The sequence below is a fragment of the Monodon monoceros genome, unplaced genomic scaffold (genome assembly GCF_005190385.1).
Source record: "Monodon monoceros isolate NGI ecotype Baffin Bay Population unplaced genomic scaffold, NGI_Narwhal_1 Super_Scaffold_22, whole genome shotgun sequence".
Classification (NCBI taxonomy): Eukaryota; Metazoa; Chordata; class Mammalia; order Artiodactyla; family Monodontidae; genus Monodon; species Monodon monoceros.
In genome coordinates this window covers 13,155,243-13,174,259 of record NW_021703779.1, presented here as the reverse complement: position 1 = coordinate 13,174,259, position 19,017 = coordinate 13,155,243, and the positions used below count along the sequence as shown (strand labels likewise).

Sequence of the window (19,017 nt, the reverse complement as noted above, 5' to 3'; positions counted from 1 at the left end):
TTAGTCAATCATCTATATCCTGGAAGCTTGTCAATCATCTATATCCTGGCAGCTTGTTTTAATCTTAGACCTCAGCCCTGGACCTGCTTAATCGGAATCTGCATTTTAACAAGCCCCCCAGTGGGTCTGTAGACACAATAAAGACTGGGAAGCTCTGATTTAGAACACAGTTTCTCAAACGTGGCTGCACACTGGAGTCATTTGGGATTTTTGAAACATATCAGTGCTTGAATCCCACTCCCAGAGATTCTGACTTAATTGCTCTGTGGTGTGGCATCAAGTCATCAAAGCTCCCCAGGTGACTGATTACGGCACGGTTTGAGAACCACTGATGTAGAGATGCATTTCAGGACGACAGAATGTTTTACAGAAAATCAGATTACTTACACCTTCATGTGAATTACTTTGATCAGCTATTCCTTTCTCCTAAACACCTGTCTCAGGTTATCCAGTTTGAAGCAGTAGTGGCTTTGATTGGGAAAGAGGAGAGGAGAGGGTCACCCGAGGCAGACGGGGATCAAAGGCGTGGGTGGGCTTGTGGCAACCTGCAGGTTTTGCAGGATTAGAGGGCAGCCTGACACTATTGGGTAAAACAGTCCAGGGTGCTACAGAAAATTGTTCTTTGCACTGGATAGACCCAAAGATGGCATTTCTACCCCCTTACTTTTCCTGGTAAGTTAAATATTGTCCAACGTTCCACAGTAGTTGTAGTGTAACTTTCATAGATAAGTAAGACGTTTAAACATAAATAACATAGTAGGAGTAAAAAAGGAACATTTAAGAAAGAAATAATAAAAATGGAAGTGCATCGCTTCCCAAACTCTAAAAGTTCAAGTTCCTATTTCTTAACAATCATTGAGTGTCTCTGGGATCATTTCTCTTTCTGTCATATTTTTATTAGCTCTTCCTTGGACTAATGAAATTTAATTATTTTAATTTAAAGTATCTGGTAGGTCAGGATCCTTTTCAATTATCTTCTGTTTTCTTGACATGTGTCCCCATGTTCTCTTTCCATGCAGTGAGGGATCGGTAGTCTTCAGAGGGGTTGATGGCGTAACGTTCTGAGGCCTGTTCACTGAGCGAGAGGCTGCTATGATGAGACCAGAACCATACTTTTAGCCAGAATAACTGCCCAGTTCAAGCTATTTCATGGCAAAGTCCACCTGGATCTTTGACACTAATTTGAGAACTTGGCCTTTGCTTTTTTTGAATATAGAAATAGTAACCAGAATATTAGTAATAATATTAATAATATCATTATTACTATTAAAGCAACTTTTTCCAACAGCTGTGTGATATCAAGCTGGGGTCAATGTAGCAACCCTTTGAAATCCTTTTTAAAATTTATTTTTATTTATTTTATTTATTTTTTAAATTAATTTTTATTGGAGTATAGTTGCTTTACAATGAAATCTTTTCTTTAAACAGCTAAAATTTTGATTTACTTCTGAAAATGTAATTATATTTTTAAAAATTGAAGTATAGTTGATTTACAATGTGTTAGTTTCAGGTGAACAGCAAAGTGAATCAGTTATACATATACACATATATTTTTTTCAGATTCTTTTCCCATATAGGTTCTTACAAAATATTGAGTAAAGTTCCCTGTGCTATACAGTAGGTCCTTGTTGGTTATCTATTTTATATGTAGTAGTGTGTGTATGTTAATCCCAATCTCCTAATTTATCCCTCCCCCGCTTCCCCTTTGGTAACCATAAGTTTGTTTTCTACGTCTGTGAGCCTGTTTTTGTTTTGTAGATAAGTTGATTTGTATCATCCTTTTAGATTCCACATATAAGCGATATCATATGATATTTGTCTTTCTCTGTCTGGCTTGCTTCACTTAGTATGATCATCTCGTAATTGTTTTTCCTAGAAGGGGAAGAGATGCAAACTTCGTGCTATTCATGATCTCTACTGCCATCTACTGGAGGAAAGAGTGAACGCTTTTTTCTCTTTCAACAGGTTTTTCCTGGACGATGCAAATACACAAGCCATTGGTTTAGCACTGAAACACAAGAACAAATTACCTTGTTTACAAAAAAAATTTTTTTCCTTTGAACCTCAAGTTTCTTCTTTTTTTTACACTTACACATATCCAAGAATTTACTATAAAAATAGTAAAAACTCAGCATATTTGTTTACAGTATATGGACATTTTAACCAAAACCAATGGCTCACATGACTCCCATCTATAAACCTTCCCTCCGGGTGTTTATTTCAGCTTGCATCAAACTAAATTAAAAGGGCCAGTGAACGCCATGGTTCTTAAAGCGTGGCAGCGGGACCAGCTCCCACCATCTGGGAGCTTGTTAGAGATGCGATTTCTTCGGTCTCCTCCCAGACCTTCTGCATTAGAAACTCTGAGGCTCAGGCCCAGGAGTCAGTGGTTTAACAAGCCCTCCAGGTGATGCTGATGCACACTCAAGTTGGAGGTTACTGACGTCACGCAGAGCAAGAATCTTTGGCATATTAGATAATTTAAAAATAACGCTTGAAAAAAAAATAAAAATAAAAATAACGCTTGTGGGGAAATCCCTGGCGGTCCAGTGGTTAGGACTTTGCGCTCTCACTGCCAAGGGCGTGGATTCATTCCCTGGTCGGGGAGCTCAGATCCCACAAGATCCCACAAGATGCACAGTGCGACCAAAAAAAAAAGCTTTTAGAATATCAGGTTTTAATGTACCCCACGATCTCTACTGAGCAATGTTTTTGTTTTGAATTTGCAGTATGAATGGAATGATAATGAAATGTACTTGTTCCGGTCATCTGTTGCATACGCCATGAGAGAGTATTTTTCAAAAGTCAGAAACGAGACCATTCCTTTTGGGTGAGTTGATTTGCTGTGCTGTCAATCAGTATTTCCCTTACTCTTGGGTCTAAGAAAATATTATGCTTCAACTTTTATTCAAATGAAATTAAGAAAAACCTCCTAATAACTTTTAAATCTCTTTGATCTCCTGGAATTTGGGCCAGTCTATTTAGGGATGATTGTGACTTATTTGACTCGTAGGTGACAAGAGCACTGTTATGAAATGGCCCTCTCCTCGCCTCTCTCTTCCCTTTCCACCCCCTTCCTTCCTCTCCCCTCTTTTCCTCTCCCCTTCTTTTCCCCAAATGCTCTCATCCACCCTCAGCACTGAAAAAAAAAAAAGGCAGAAATCTCTGCTTTCATTCATGAGCTTATATTCTAATGTATCTGTTTTGTGTGTGTGTGTGTTATAGACAGTCGACAAAATATGTAAATATGTAAGTAGTAGAATTCGATGGTGATAAGTGCTAGGGAGAAAAATTCAACAGGAAAGGAGCTAGGGAGTGCTGGTTGTGTGTGTGTGTGTGTGTGTGTGTGTGTGTGTGTGTGTGTGTCAATTTTAACTAAAATGGTCAGAGAAAGCCTTGTTAATATTTGAGCAAATAGCTGAAACAGGAAAGAGAGTCACAGGTGCAGACTGTGGGGAAATGTTTCAGCTGGGAAAATAGCAAGTGGAAAGATCCCGAGGGACAAATATCCTTCACCTGTTGAAGGAGCAGCCAGGAGGCTAGTGTGGCTGGAGCACAGTGAGCTAATAGAAGACCAGTGGGCGATGTGGTCATGGTGGGACTGGGCCAGAGGGGGTGGGGAGGCGAGAAGAAAGTTCATGTGTGCCTCCCAAGCCGTTCTAAGGCCACTGGCTTTCCTTCTGGGCAAGGAAGACTCTGAGCCCTGTGATCTGCCTTGGGGTTTATTAGGATCAGTCTGGCAGCTGTGAGAGCAGAGTCTTGTCACATCGTACTGTCAACCCCGCTCCTCACCCTCACGGTGGGGGTAACATGACGGTTTTTGCTGGGAGGGGCAGGGTTCGAAGATATCAACGCACCACGTCTGTCCATGGAACAGGGCCATTGCTGCCTGCCATGTTGTTTAGCACGAGTCTGGGTCACCAACGATTCCTTGCTGATTCTACTACTGCTTTCAGTTTGAAATTTTTCTATGATTGGAAAAAAACCCCAAACTGTTGTTCTTATACGGTGGCAGAACTAACAGCGCCAAGACTTGCTGTCACACCTTACGTAGTTGAGTTCGTGTGCTTTGGGCACTGTTAAGCTTGTTGGGACAATTACATCCTTCCATGACGGGCCCTGCCCCATGTCTCCCTACTTTACCCTGTGATCCTCCCCCCATCTCCTTTTCACCAGCAGGAGAAGTTTTCATTCTCTTTACAGTGTCCTCTGTGCCACCAGGGAAGATGTTTCTTTTGTTTCTCCACAGGGGGGAGGACGTGCGGGTGAGTGATTTGAAACCAAGAATCTCCTTCAACTTCTTTGTCACTTCACCTAAAAATATGTCTGACATCATTCCTAGAACTGAAGTTGAAGAGGCCATCAGGTGATACTTTACTTTCTAATGCATGCTAGCAGGGCAAGGGGGTTCCCCAATGCAGCAACAACAGTAACGAATATTTGGTGTGCTTTTACAGTGCCAGGCACTCTTCTGAGTCATTTACATGTTTTTCCTCATCTTAAAAACTTGGGTTTTAATTCCAGAATCTCATAGCAAGGGGATTGTCATAATTGGGTTTATCCAGATACAGGTCCTTAGACAAGGATTTGAGTGTAAGTAGTTTATTTGGGAGGTGACCTCAAGAAACACGGATGGAGGAATGTGGACAGGAGACAGGATGGAAGGAAGGTAATAAAGGACACGTTATGAGCAAGTTACCACTGTGGGCAGCTAGAGCTCCATTCTGCTGGGAATTCTGGGAGGCGGCGTAGAATATGCCCCTCAATTGTCCCATCAGAGCTGGGGTATTTATTCACCACCTCCCATCAGTCACTGGTTGAGAACTGCTTACAGGGGAGACTAACTTCCCAGCATTGCTGGCCTGCAGGCAGGGCCGAATCTTGTGGCCTGAAAATGCTCTTGGGAAAAGGCAGGAGATACTGGCTGAAGGAAGCCTGGCCAGCACACCCGCACAATGGTAAGAGCAGAGGGCACATGGGCAGGTGTCGCCATCGTTTGCTGTAGGGGCTTTGATGTAGGATCCGTTTAACTAACCAAAGTCTGAAACAAGGTAGGCAAGGATGGGATTCCTTAGACACTGGTTAGCCTCCATTCCAAAAGAGGGACTTGCTATTGGTCGTGAGTGTTCAGAAGGGACAGTTTTCCCAATTTGCCTCAGCTGTTTCCCAAAACAGCAATAGTGAATAATGGAGAGATGTAGGTGTTTCCCCTTGTCATTAAAAAAAAAAAAAAAAAAAAAAAAGAGGCTTCAGCTACTCACTGCTACAGGAAGTGCTCACTAGGTGGCACTCTTGAGCTGCTGTTCATCTTCGGAAGCAGAAACAAGACTTGCTGGGCAGAGTGGGCCTAGAAAATCTGGTTTAGTGGGGTTTACAACCGGAGCACGCCCAGAGACTCACTGGCTGCCTCCACGTGACTTGTCCTGGGGAAAAGCGCCAGCTGAGATCATCATGAAGGAGCCCCGCCCTCCTGCAAGTTACCGGGGTCCTCAAACTTCCTGTTTCCAGAATGCCCAGACTCTCAGGCAGAGGTTGCCAGGGGTGACATGCCTAATGCTGCTTTGACCTCTCTCTCTCTCTCTCTCTCTCTCTCTCTCTGGGTGGACTCTGACCTCCTCCTGACCTGCCCTATACCCAAGGGCAGGAGGATGTGATGCCAGACACTTTGGTTTTCAATCTAGAATATTGAACATTTCACTGTTTTTTGTTTTAAAAATAATCTTCACCTTTTTTTTGGCAAAGGCTCCTTCCCTGTATTCCTCCCCAGTGCTGCCTTTTAGTGATAATTTTGGATGTCAACACCTTTCATTTGTAAAATACAACTGTCGAGACTTGTGTAGAGGGACTGTTTCGTTTGTAGAAGAGGTGGATGCAGTTGTCCTTTTCCATTATTTGATATAACATCATTGTAGACATACCCTGACAGAAGGGAAATTCTTACCAAACATGCTAACTTTGCCTTTACAACGCAGTAGTCACAAATGAACAAATGCCAACCACTTGCACATTTCCACACTTGCAGCCTAATTTTCCAATGGAGCTGTTTCCAAGCCTAATCTAGGTTACAAGATAGGAAAGATGTATAATTGTCAAAACTCAAATCTTTCACTGAACCTGGTTATTTACTTTGATTTCATTGCTTTTTTAGGTACACGTTTTTAGGATAAGCCTTATCAAATCCGTTTGGGAACAATGATGTAAGGAGTCAATAATTGCACACAGTTTTCTTTTGCCTAAGTGTTTTGCTTTTGGGAATAGGATGTCCCGGGGCCGTATCAATGATGCTTTCCGCCTGGATGACAGCAGCCTGGAGTTTCTGGGGGTTCAGCCGACGCTGGCACCCCCTTATGAGCCACCTGTCACCGTATGGCTGATTATCTTCGGGGTCGTGATGGGAGTGGTAGTGATTGGTATTGTTGTGCTCATCTTCACTGGCATCAGAGATCGAAGAAAGTAAGTGACCTTTCTTAGACTTCTCTATCCTAGAACAGAAAGGTTTAGGGAAAACTCACTGGAAATTTTGCAGTACGTGGTAGGTTGTACAAGCCAATTCCTTATTTGGACAATTTCGCAGCTAAACATTCTTATGCATCCCCTAGAAATTTACCAGATTTCATCAGCACTTTGCCTCCCTAGCAAAGCCCCACCATACAGGACATGTCCAGCCTGGAGTTGGCTGGTGTGCCCTGGTAAACTCCTGCCTGGCCCACAGCATCATTGCCCCCACCCCTAAGAGGCACTCGAAGCCCAGCAGGAGTGAGTGGGCTCAGGGCATTATCCTTACTGATGAGTGTCCTCCTCGGGCTAGAACTGACCTTAGAGGCTGGATTAGTGATGGATTTGAACCGTGAAATCATTCGAGAATGAGCTCTGAGATTTGCTCCAAACTGCTACACTCGAGTCCTCTTCATCCCTCCTCTGATAGCACAGACGCCCTACTGTTCCCTCAGTTCATGGGTCAGGCACCCTCTGATTTGTTCTTGAGTTGACTGAATGTCATAAGTTTGTTTTCTAAGTCTATGAGTCTTTCTGAAAAACGATCAGTTTTTTGGAGACCCAATGAAGCAGAATCTTTGTTTTAGTAAGGCCTGCAGACTTGGGCACACATTACAGTTCAACAAGCACTCCTCTACATACTAAAAACTTGCACATGAGACGCTATTCCAAAGTTAATTCATTAAAGAACTTATTTGGAAGCCCCTCCTTCATGCTACACACTATGTTAATAGAAGGTACAAAAATAAGACTGTCAACCGTGCTCATATATTTCTTACATTAGTGTTCTCAGTGATTGTATGATGTAAATATGTAATTATCTTCATGTATATATAAAACTGAGATTCAGAGAGGCCAAGAAACTTTCTCAAGTTTGCACGGCTAGTCAGTAACACGTGAGGATATATGCTTGGTTTCTAAAGCTGGTTATTGTACTACAAAGCAGGCCTACCCTGATCTTTATACTTTGGAAGTTGATAATTTAGTGGGGAAGCTTTTTAAAATGAAGTGATTGGCTGAATGACCACTGAGTTCCTAAAAATAATAATAATGGTCAATATTTATTGAGGATTACATGCCAAGTACCGTGAGTACTCTGCCAGCATTATTTCATTGACTTCACATGATTGCCATCATTTGCCAAATAGGCAAACTGAGACACAGAGGCCTCTGCTCTCTGACTCCAGAGCTTATACCCTAACCAATCTCCTGTGCTCTGCCAGCCATCATGCCGACCAATCATGGGCCTAAAGAAGTGAATCCGATGCACTCTGGGTGCCTATAGTCCATTGAGAGGGGACTGGTATGCAAATGAGTACAGGTGATTAGATGCTGAGACAAAAAAGATGCCTGGGCCCAGTGGAGTCCAAGGGAGGCCGTGTCATTCTAACATCACAATATTAAGGTGACTTCACTTTCTTTAACAGGAAAAATCAAGCAAGCAGTGAAGAAAATCCTTATGACTCCGTGGGCTTGAGTAAAGGAGAAAATAATTCAGGATTCCAAAATAGTGATGATGTTCAGACTTCGTTTTAGAAAAATCTCTTTTATTTCCTCTTGAGGTGATCTTATTGTATGTAAATGTTAATTTCACAGTACAGAACATAGGAGATTATAAGGATGTCATTAAATGTCAAAGCTGTGTCTCTGTTCAGGAAAAGTTGTCCAAAGAAGACATGCCTGAGGAGAGGGCACCTTCACTTGCATCGCCTTTAGTATTTTTTTCTGCCTCAGGATTTGACTTTTCTGTTTCCTGAAAGAGGTGTTTCTATTTGAGAATAGAGAAAGTTTGTCTTTTGCCTCACACGCTGTTCAGGGGTAATAGAAATGGAAATGTCCGTTGTGTTGCTGGAGTTGAAAAGAAAGGAGACATGGCAGGAGCAGGTGTTGGGCTCTGGTGTGGAACCTGGGTGGATCACTCTTAAAGACGGTGCCTGTGAACAGACGGAGCTGCAGGGATGGAGAACAGCACGCACTGTTCACTTGGATTGAATTCAAGTGTAAAGGATGTCATGCTCTCTTCACATTAACTTGATCTAAGTACTCTAGTGATTTCCCCCAGTGATGATTGGACTGGAACATGCCTTCTTCAGGGTGACAGGGCTACAGAAGAGAGAAGAATCCAGAGAGCCATTGGAGGACATTGCCTTCTCACTTCCAAGCTGCTTGATCACCATCTTCCTGACAACATCAAACTAGCCCCAGGGGCCTCTGTGAACCCCCCTCCAGAGCACCCGTGATAGAAACTCGCTTCCGCTGCTCTCTAACTGTGGAGTGCATGGAGATCCCAACTGAATGTCACCCTCTGAAGTGGGCTCCCAATCTCTTAAATCTTTTGTATTTGCCCACAATATCTGAGTAGTGCTGAGCACGAAGCAGACACTCAGTAAATACTCGATTTACACACTCGTGTGGTCTTATGTGTGCTTCTGTGCTCGGGTTTCTGTGGCTTCAGTCTGCTTTTCACTTCCAGGGACAAAGTTGCCATCTGACTGTCCAGGACTCTTGACCTCCCATATGTCTTGGAATGTATCCCAATGCCTTCAGTTGCTTTATATTTCTTGTATAAATCAATTATAAAATCAGTCAAAAAAGAGTTGTGTTAGAGCGTCTACACCATCAGGTTAGGAACCAAACCTGGTAATGCTTTTATATATCTCAGAGCCCCCAGCCCAGTTCTGAGCACAGCATCCAATACAGACCTGAAAACTGATTTAAAATGGATTAAATAGGTGGAAATATCCAAACTCTACCCATCAATTCACTTTACGCAGTGCCCAGCATACTGTTAGAGTAACTTTGTCAAGTAAGGAGAACTAGCAGCTCCTGCTCAAAAGACCCGAATTTCCGGAGGGCTTTTAGGGAAGGGCTTTTAAAGGCAACATTAGGGGTGAGGGTCTTAGGGGACCTGATCAGCTTGTGGACATTCTTCTGATTGATTGGTGGTGCGGTAATTGGGTGGTATATCTGGAGTCAGCATCATCAACCTTCTGGTTTTAACCAGTCTGGGGTCTACTTGTGGTCAGCATGCAGTTAAGTTCTTCCACCTGGTGGGGGTTTTAGTATCTGCAAAACAACTCAAGGATACGGCTCAGGATATTATCTGTAGCCCTAGAGGAGGAACTAAAGGTCCTTGACTTTGCTTTATGGCTAAACCATTACTGTCTTGATTGACTGTTTTTCTTTGTTCCTGCATTTTCTCATTTCTCTTATTAAATTTGCTCTTTGGAACTTGGGGAAGGCCTAGGGAGCTAAAGATTTTCTACAAACAAGAGGCAGGGGGAGGGGTCATGTTCCCGGGAAGGTCCCATAGAGTCCTGCTGAGCTTCATTTTTAGAAGATCAAATATGTAAAAATAAGAAGAAAGGAAAACACCTTTCAAGTGGGTGGGGGACCAGGAAGACCTAGTTTGGGCGTGAGAAATCTTTCTCGGGGGGCTTTAACAGTCTGTGGTGCAAATCTCTGGTGGACGGAATCAGAGCAGCACATTTCATTATATATTGAGATTTTCGTACCGCGGTAAAAAAAAAAGAAAATAGAAGACTATTATCATAAGTCGATTCTGCTGAAAATAAAGGAATCATTATTTAAATGTCAAGAGACAAATAACCAAGAGGGATCATTCACAATAGCTGGAGGGTGAGGGGTGAGTGGGATGAGGAAGGGTGTGAATGTCTCTTAAGGGAGATTGTTAACTTATATCTGGAAAATAGTAGCAGGGTTTCATTAGTGTCTTTTCACTGTAATAATGCCCTTCACATAACCTTTCTCTTTCCCTTCTTGACATTACAGACATGACAATGATGTACTCCAAAATGATGAAAACCTATGGGTTCAGTACCAGACCGTGAGGGTGGGCATTCCCAGGAAGCTTGAAAGCTAAGGCACCTTTTAGTAATAGCCATAAGAAGGTAAAATAGGACTTCTGTACCTCTGTGTCAAGATAGAAGACCGAAAGAGAAAGTTCAGTTATCAAACTAGCCAGAAGCCCCAGGGCCCCAAACTCAAGGATTTTAAACGATTACAGTAGCGCCCACCCTCCCCTATCCCCCATCTGCGGTTTCACTTTTGACGGTTTCAGTTACCTGCGGTCAACCACTATATGAAAATATTAAATGGAAAATTTCAGAAATAAAGAATTCATATGTTTTAAAGTGCGTGCCGTTCTCAGTAGCGTGATGAAATCTCGCGATTTCAGCTCTGCTCCCCCGGGATCTGAATCATCCCTTTGCCCAGCATGTCCCACCCGTTAGTCAATTAGTGGCTGCAGTTGTAAGATCTGCTGTCGCAGTGCCACAATGCTGTGTTCAAGTGACCCTGATTTTACTTAATCCTGGCTCCAAAGCGCCAGAGGAGTGATACTGGTGATTCGGAAATGCCAGAGATAAGACCTAAAGTGCTTCCTTTAAGTAAAAAGGTGAAAGGTCTCAATAAGGAAAGAAAAAAAATCAGACGCTGAGGGGGCTGAAGCCTACGGTAAGACCAAATCTTTCATCGGTGACATTGCGAAGAAAGAAAAAGAAATTCATACTAGTTTTGCTGTCACACCTCAAACTGCAAAAGTTATGGCCGCAGTGTGTAAATGCTTACTTAAAATGGAAAAGGCATTCAATTTGTACAGTAAGATACTCTGACAGAGAGACCACATTCACATAACTTTTATTATAGTATTCTGTTATAGTTGTTCTATTTTATTATTAGTTATTGCTGTTAATCTCTTACTGTGCCTAATTTATAAATTAAACTTAATCATAGATATGTATGTATAGGAAAAACATAGTATGTATGGGGTTTGGTATTATCCTCAGTTTCAGACATCCACTGGGGGTCTTGGAATGTATCCCCTGAAGATAAGGGGGGAGTACTGTACAAAGCAACAATCTAATACAAGATCGTGGTTATACTTGAGTTGAAATTGAAAATAGTTAAGTGTAAGGAAAAAGGCATCAAGTTATACCTTAGCATCTTTAAAAATTGTGTCTGTGTGATACATAGTATATTATTGAATTATGTTATTTAACTTTAGTTTTATATTTGTGTACATAATGACATGAATTCATTTTTCTGATTTGGGTATCAAATGAGAATTGTATCATTTGGATTGAATTATGGACCACCTAACAGTGCCCACTACATAATGAGGTCCCCTAGGGCAGTTTGGACTGACTGCACAGAAACATCTGGGAGCTTGTTAAAAATACAAATTCTTAGGCTGCACTCAGACCTGCTGTACCAGAATCTCTGGGGTAGTTCCTAAGGAACCTGTGTTTTAATAAACTCTCCATTTGATTCTCATACATGCTAAAGATTGAGAACATTGAAACATGAAGGCAAGTGTCACAATTTCCATACTTGCTAATAGCATATTTAATTATCATGATAGTGGTGATATTACGAAAAGAACAAATATCCAACAATTTTTCAATTCTGTTCAATCTTTACATATGGTACACACCCTCTCTATTTTGCAATCAATCAGAAGATGTGCTTCTGCTATAGGCTGGGAAGTATAATATTAAGAGCAGCATAAACAAAATTACTAATTTGACCTAAATTTCAAGGAAATCTTTTGTTTCCTACCTTGTTCATTTCTAGATAATAGAACAAACAGCACACAAAATACCATTAAGAAGAACTAGCTAAATTACAATGTCTGTGCTTTGCTGCATCCCTTAAAAAGAATGAAAATGTTGGCCAACATTTACACTCATTCTCATCAGAACTTCTCATTTCTTCTTTATGGTTTGTCTTTTTCCCGAAGCGGTTCAATGGAAGATAGGAGTTGCTGAAATGTGGGCCGCTTTTCTGGAAGCTAAATAAAAGAAAAACCCAATGGTTTAGTTTATGAGGGCTATGATTAAAAATAAACTATGTAAAATATTTATACCTCAGTCCTAAAACTAGCAAATTTTACAATGTGGAAACACTATAGACGTTTCTTGTAAAGAGAAAACAATTAGAGCCCTAAGAATTGGGGAAGAAAAAGTATCTTTATTTGCATAAGATACGACTGCAGACCTTGGAAAACCAAGAGAATTAATGATAGAACCAACCCAAATAATAAAGGAATTCACCAGGAGAGCAGTATATAAAATTAACTTACAAAACCAATAGCCTTCCTATATGTGTACAATAACCAATTAGAAGATGTAATGATAGAGAAAACCCCATTTACAATAGCAACAACACCTCAATAAAATATGAACAAAAATGTACCCCCCGCAAATGAAAACTTTAAAACGCCGCTGAAAAATACAAACGTAGACTTGACCACATAGAAGAAAACATTGCTTGTCCTTGAATAGGACACACCAATACCATAAAGATGGTCAATTTCCTGAGTTAAAATACAAACCAAATACAGTCTCCTCCAAAATATGAAGAAGCTGGCTTCAAGCTGAACAAATTGATTATCTAGTTTGTGGATTTTTAAATATGTAAAATAGCTAAGAAAACTATAAAGAAAGATGAGCAATGAGGGGGTGCTAGCCTACCTAGTATTAAAACATGTTAAATACAGCAGAATCTAATACAACACTGTAAATCACTATACTCCAATAAAAATCCAAAAAATTAGACATTAAAAAAAGTGTTATAAAGTCTCTGTAATTAAAACAATACAGTGCTAACACATGAATAGAGACCAGAGAACAGAAGAGAAAGTCCCAAAATGAATCCAAATACCTATGCAAATTTACTATCCTGTTACTGGGTATTTTGACACCATTCGATAGAATGTTATTGCTGGGGATAACATAGTCTTTTAATAAATGGTGCCTCAACAACTGAGGAGTCATTTAGAAAACGAAATCTTTGGATCCATACTTTTTATTCCATATACCAAAACAAAGAGACTAGATCAGACACTTAAATGTAAAAGAATGAAACCATGAAAGTACTAGAGGAAAATCTGAGTGAACGCCTTTGCAATCTGGGTGTGGCAAAGCCTATCTAACTATAACTCAGTTTCCAGAAGCAAAAGAAGCAAATAATGATGTAGTCAACTGTATTTTTTTTAAAAGAAAGTTTTGCATGGCAAAGAACATCATAAATTAAATCAAAGATAAGTGACAAACTGGGAGAAAATAATTACAATTTATGTCAGAGGTAGAGTATTAATCTCCTGAATTTCTAAAGGGATCTTTAAAATTGAGGTGGGAGGAACAAAAACCTTATAGAAAAAGGGAAAAGATATGACATATAATTCTCAGAAAGATATACAAATGCTCTTCAAAATATGCCTCACTCATAATGAAAGATGTACCTAGGAAAGCTGCACTAAAATGCCATTTCTCATCTATCAGATTGGCAGGAATTCAGAAGCTTAACAATGGTCTGTGTTGCTAGAGGGCCAATGCCTGTGGAGAGGAATTTGTATGCTCTTTTTTATTTTTTTGTAAGAAAGAAAGGGAAACAAAACCACACACCTATACATACATGTTCATTTTTGTACAAAGAAATACGGGAAAGCTAAACTGGAATCTAATGAAAATTGTGAATTTTCTCCCCAAAATTGTGAAATAAAATACCAAAAAGAAGGGAGACTAAACGACAAAACACTCACTATAAGCAGGACCTTCAGCTGGGGACTGCCCCCGTGTAACCCCCCCTCAATGGATTCTGCCCCAATTCTCACACTTTTACGGACCAACTGTAGGAAGAAGGCAGTTCCTTCCTGTTCAGGGCCCCCTGTCCATCTGACGGTGCAGGCACATTCCCAGGAGCTGGAGTGGGGAGGGCCAGGGAGGGTCCCAGCTTCAACACCCTTGTCTGCTCCTCTTCTCCATCGGCCAGGTGACAGCAGTGAGTCTGCCTGGTTGTGGGCAGTGCCAGGTCTCTAACCCTCCTCTGACCCAGTCTGACCCTCTAGTGCCGCCTAAGGCTCTCATCCCCTTTACATTTGGGGTAAAAAAGAGTGGGGGAGCCTTAGATAGTATTTCAAGTGACATTGGGTGGGAAGTCACCAAGTGCCCATGTTCCAAGAAGAATTTAAACTAAAAGATAAAATGTTACGTGATGCAGTCAGTAACTCTTCCAAAGTGGAATTCTAGGCTCCAACACAAGAGATGAGGAACTCTTTAAATCCTGTGCAGTCATTTATTCCTAGCACCCACATAGTGCCTGGTGCACAGCTGCTCTATTAATATGTAACAACAACGACAACCACTTAGAGCACTTACTGTATACCGGGCACTGTTCTAAGGACTTTATAATATTAACTCATTCAATCCACACAATAATCCTATCAGTTAAGTACTATTTTATAGTGAAGCACAGAGATGTTAGGAGGCTTATGCAAGGTCCCACAGCTAGCATTCAACCCAGAGCTAGCATTCTGGCTCCAGAGTCCACATGCTTAACCGCGACACTGATCTGTCTCTTTCGAGTGAATGAATGAATGCGTGAACGCATGACGGCAGCATTAGGCCCGTTTGTCAATGAGGCCACGCCGTATAATGACTATGGGCTGCGGGCTCTTAGATGAATGTTCTTAGAAGTCTCCTATTATCACATCACTCGCAAATGTCTTCAGGGGCTCCGTGTTGCCTATAGAAAGCCAAACTCACACTCCTCTCCTTGTCATTCAGCCTACAGAATCTGGACCAGACGTACTCTTCCAAACTCATTTCCAGCCCTTCCAACCACAGCTCCAGCCAAGCACGCAGTGCTCATTCCTGCCTCCCCACCTGTGCTTGTGCTGGTCGCTCTCACCTGGACACCCTTGAACTGTGTCTCCACCCACATAGTTGGGGAAGCTCTGTAGAGCTTTCCAGACCTGGCTCAGATAATGATGCGTTCTGGAAGCTGGGCTCCCTGTGTCCTCTGAGCTCTTCCTTCCTGTACTTACTTGTCTATGTTTCTAATTTGCACATATAATTATAAGCTATTTGCTGTTTTCAGTCCCACAAAAAAAGATACTCTTATTCTCTCCCTGCATGGAAGGCTTTTATTCAGCACTTGGGAGACAGGGGAAGGGAGAACAGACTGCTGTCCATTCTGTGCTCTCTACACGTGTTATTTGTTCTCTGTTACACGTTTTCTCCTTGAGGAGAGACCCTCTAGTGTTGTTGAGAACAGGGCCTCTGACACTAGCCAGCCTGCCTCTTACTAGCTGTGTGAGCTTGGGCGAGTCACTTAACCTCTCTGGGTCTCTGTTTCCACTTCTGTTCGTTTAGCCATGATAAGAGTACCTACTCAGTGTGTTTCCTGTTGAATAAATGAGTTAATATTCGTAAAGTCCTTAGAACACTGCTGATATAAGTTGTTTGTTAAGTTGTTGGCGCCTACAGTGCTGGTTTCAGATCACAAACACCTGAGGGAAGGGGCCCAGGGCCATTTCCACCTGCTCTGTAGCAGGTGCCCCCACCCCCACCCCCACCCCGCCCCCGCCTCAAAAACGCTTCTTCCGGCGGTGACGCAGCCACCGGCCCGGATGCGCCCGGCGCCTGCCCGCTCCCGCCAGTGGATCACTCGCCTCGTGCCAGCAGCTGTGCATGACCTGGTAGACTGTGTCCCACGCCAGCTGGGGCCGGTAGAGCCGGTGGCCCTGGGAGACCTTCATGACCACCTGCGAGTTGTCGTACAAGTCATAGGGCTGCTTCCCCAGGCTGAACACTTCCCACATCAGGATCCCTGCACCATGGGGAGGGCGGCGGCGGACAGAGGAGAGAGAGCCAGCGTCAAGAGGTACAGTTTGTCGAACGAGCTTCACACGTTAAGTCAGGAAGGCTCTGGGTCAGAGCCGGGATCCCTGGGGGATGAGTCCAAGCATGGAGGACGGGGTAGGGAGGGCGGGCCTGGACCATAGCTTCCGGAGCTCAGGCTCTCTTCTCCCTGTTCCGAGACCCGGACGCCCGTTCTTGCCGGGAAACGGGGAACCGGCCAGGGCAGCTGCAGGGGGAGCTCCATGGGGTCAAGGCCCTTGGGCTGCTTCAGAGAGGCGGCTGAGGCCTGGCAACCCACAGTGACAACCCCCAGCTCCAGCTCTTAGGAGTAATGGATGGGAGTCTTCGCCCTTTCTCTCTGCCTTGGCAACAGTTTCACTGCACCATCAAATTACCTTTTGGTGGAAATTTAAGATAAAATCATGGACAACGCTCCTCCTTTTCTATTGCCACAGTGTTCTAGAATACTTTGTGGGTCAAGTGTCCTTTCAAAGATGTGATTAAAATCATTAGCTTTTTCTCGGGGAGGTGAATGCACAGCGTTTTCGGGCTCCTTGTCTGGAAGTTCACAGGGTATTTTCTGGAAGTATCCAGTGTATGGTGGACTCCAGGTTAAGAAACCGAGTTCTGGTCATGGTGGTCAAGAGGGTTGCATTTGGGGTCAGTCAGACGTGCCTTTTGAGGCCCAGGTTTGCCATTTACAGGCTGGGCGACTTTCTTAGTCCTTCTCAGCTCTGCTTGCCTTCTGTAATATGCGGATATCTGCACATCACAGAGTTGTCAAGAGGATTGAATAGGATAAAACACGCGGAGCATTTAGAAGGGCACTGGAGACATTTTAAATGCTCTCTAAATGGTGGCCATTGTGATGTACTGGCCAAGCCAGAGAATTCCAGCACTCAGCCAGCTTCAAAAGCTTGGAAAAGTAGAAATATGTAAGAAGGGAGAAAATTGTTCTAGAATCATAACTGAAGTACTAACTTCAAAACTTCTTTGACTTTTAGGGCTACAGATTTTTTTGTAAAATATTTACAGTAAGGCAATGTTACAAGTTATGGTGGCTGTGGGTTTTTTTTAAACAAATATTCTAAAACAACCATCCAAAAACGTGTGGCCCCTTTCACAATTGTCTCTTTGGAAGGCTAACCACTTATCTCAAGAATAATATCATCGCTTAAAATATCTGTGGGACTCCTCTTTGAGAATTGCTTTCAGAGGTCCTGGTTTATTTTGAGTATCTTCACTGGGGACAGATTATTTAAGAATGAATTTAGTTATTGGAAACAGCCAGGAAATATTTGGAGCCAAATTCTGGTACATAAGGTAAGCAGTCGACCTGGGTAATGCAATGTTTTGGTCAAAACCCAGCTGTGACTATGGAGTAAGGATACCGATTTTTAAAAATATCTCTCATAAGGCATATCATTTGACACAAAGAGATTGAAACTAATTCTGACAAGTTCATCAGCACAAAATGACATCAAGTATTCACCAAAATGCTCTCTGTGGTTTTTCCTTTTTCTGTATACATTGGATTATTTTTTTTTTTTTACAATGAACAGTACCAATTTTACAAAAGGAATAATTATTTTTAACAATTGTCACATAGAAAACTAAACAGCTAACTACATTTTCCTTTCTTTAGGCTGTCATGTAGAAAGTCAAATTGTGCTTATGGACTCAGACAGGCATGAAATAGTTCTCAGTTGTATTTAATAGATTCCATAGCCTTATGATAATTTGGAATATTTATCCTGGGCTCATCTGACAGTGATTTTAAACAAGCCTGACATTCCTCCCAATGTAGAAAAATACCAGAAAATATACAGAATCACAATTTAAGAATTGTCTCTGTTGTCTAATTACATTTACTAAATTTCAATATAGATCTTTCAATAAAATAGGGGTCAGCATACTCTTTCTATAAAGGGCCACAAAGTAAGTTTTCTAGGCTTTGAGGGTCATGCAGCCTCTGTGACAGCTACTGTTGCAAGCACAAAAGCAACCACAGACAATACATAAACCATATGTACAAAGGACCTGGCTGTGCTCCGATCAAACTTTCCTTACAGAAACAGGCCACTGGAATTGGTCCTGCGCCATGGTCTGGTGACTCCTGATCTAAATGATGAATTTTAACAGGGACACTAGTTGAAGTTGGAATGGGCCAAAGGAAGTGCTGAGTCCTGTTTGGTATTTACACCAGGCATGGCCCCCAAACTGGTCAATTCAGAAGGGAATGATTATCACCCCGCTTCCGTGCAGAAAGTCGATGACTTCATTTTAAGCCCTTCACCGTTTTGTACCTCATGCAAACTGGGTTTTAGTTTTCGGTGACTCCTTTTTGAAAACTGAAATCTTCAGTGGGAAAGCTTTTATCCCTTTTGATTTTATGAGAAGGTGCTAGCAGGATGCCAATTATACAATACGTGGCAGACATCCTAACACCAGCACAAGAAAGGGTCACCATCACCTTCTTCAATCCCTTGCTTGTCTCTAGCCATACGTGTAATTTTGTAAGTGCCCAGAGCTTTTGCTGAAAATGGATGTTGCTGCTCTTGTGGTTTCCTGTTGTGGAAGCCAGCTTATGCAATGGGGGTGGGTCCCACGTGGCCACATTCTTACCGAACGCCCATACGTCTGACTTGCTGCTGTATTTGAAGTAGTGAAACACCTCTGGGGCTGACCACTTGACGGGAAACTTTGTTCCTACCGAACTGACATACTGGTCATCAAGAACATACCTGCAGAGGAAAACATCAACACAGCCCTTCAGCCAAGTATGCAGGACATACAGCCGTCCGGTCTCAGCGGAGGGCCTTGGTTTTCCAGACCTTTTGCTTCCTTTCAGTGTGTG

General features: G+C 42.3%; 2 protein-coding genes across 6 annotated transcripts in view; one reads left to right on the top strand and one right to left on the bottom strand.

The window, feature by feature from the left end:
- ACE2 (angiotensin I converting enzyme 2) overlaps positions 1–8,902 on the top strand; it is a 63,173-nt gene extending 54,271 nt beyond the window's left edge. For all 5 annotated transcript variants that reach the window (XM_029239973.1, XM_029239972.1, XM_029239974.1 and 2 more), the window contains 4 exons: positions 2,730–2,830; positions 4,250–4,366; positions 6,259–6,453; positions 7,923–8,902. In XM_029239973.1, the coding sequence (XP_029095806.1) occupies positions 2,730–2,830; positions 4,250–4,366; positions 6,259–6,453; positions 7,923–8,031 (522 nt within the window). In that variant the 3' untranslated portion in view covers positions 8,032–8,902. The remainder of the gene's footprint in view (positions 1–2,729; positions 2,831–4,249; positions 4,367–6,258; positions 6,454–7,922) is intronic.
- Positions 8,903–11,852: 2,950 nt separating this feature from the next.
- BMX (BMX non-receptor tyrosine kinase) overlaps positions 11,853–19,017 on the bottom strand; it is a 49,344-nt gene continuing 42,179 nt past the window's right edge. The window contains exons 17-19 of the mRNA XM_029240701.1: positions 18,786–18,904; positions 15,971–16,128; positions 11,853–12,307 (exon numbers count right to left, since the gene is read on the bottom strand). Coding sequence (XP_029096534.1) covers positions 12,233–12,307; positions 15,971–16,128; positions 18,786–18,904 — 352 coding nt within the window. The 3' untranslated portion in view covers positions 11,853–12,232. The remainder of the gene's footprint in view (positions 12,308–15,970; positions 16,129–18,785; positions 18,905–19,017) is intronic.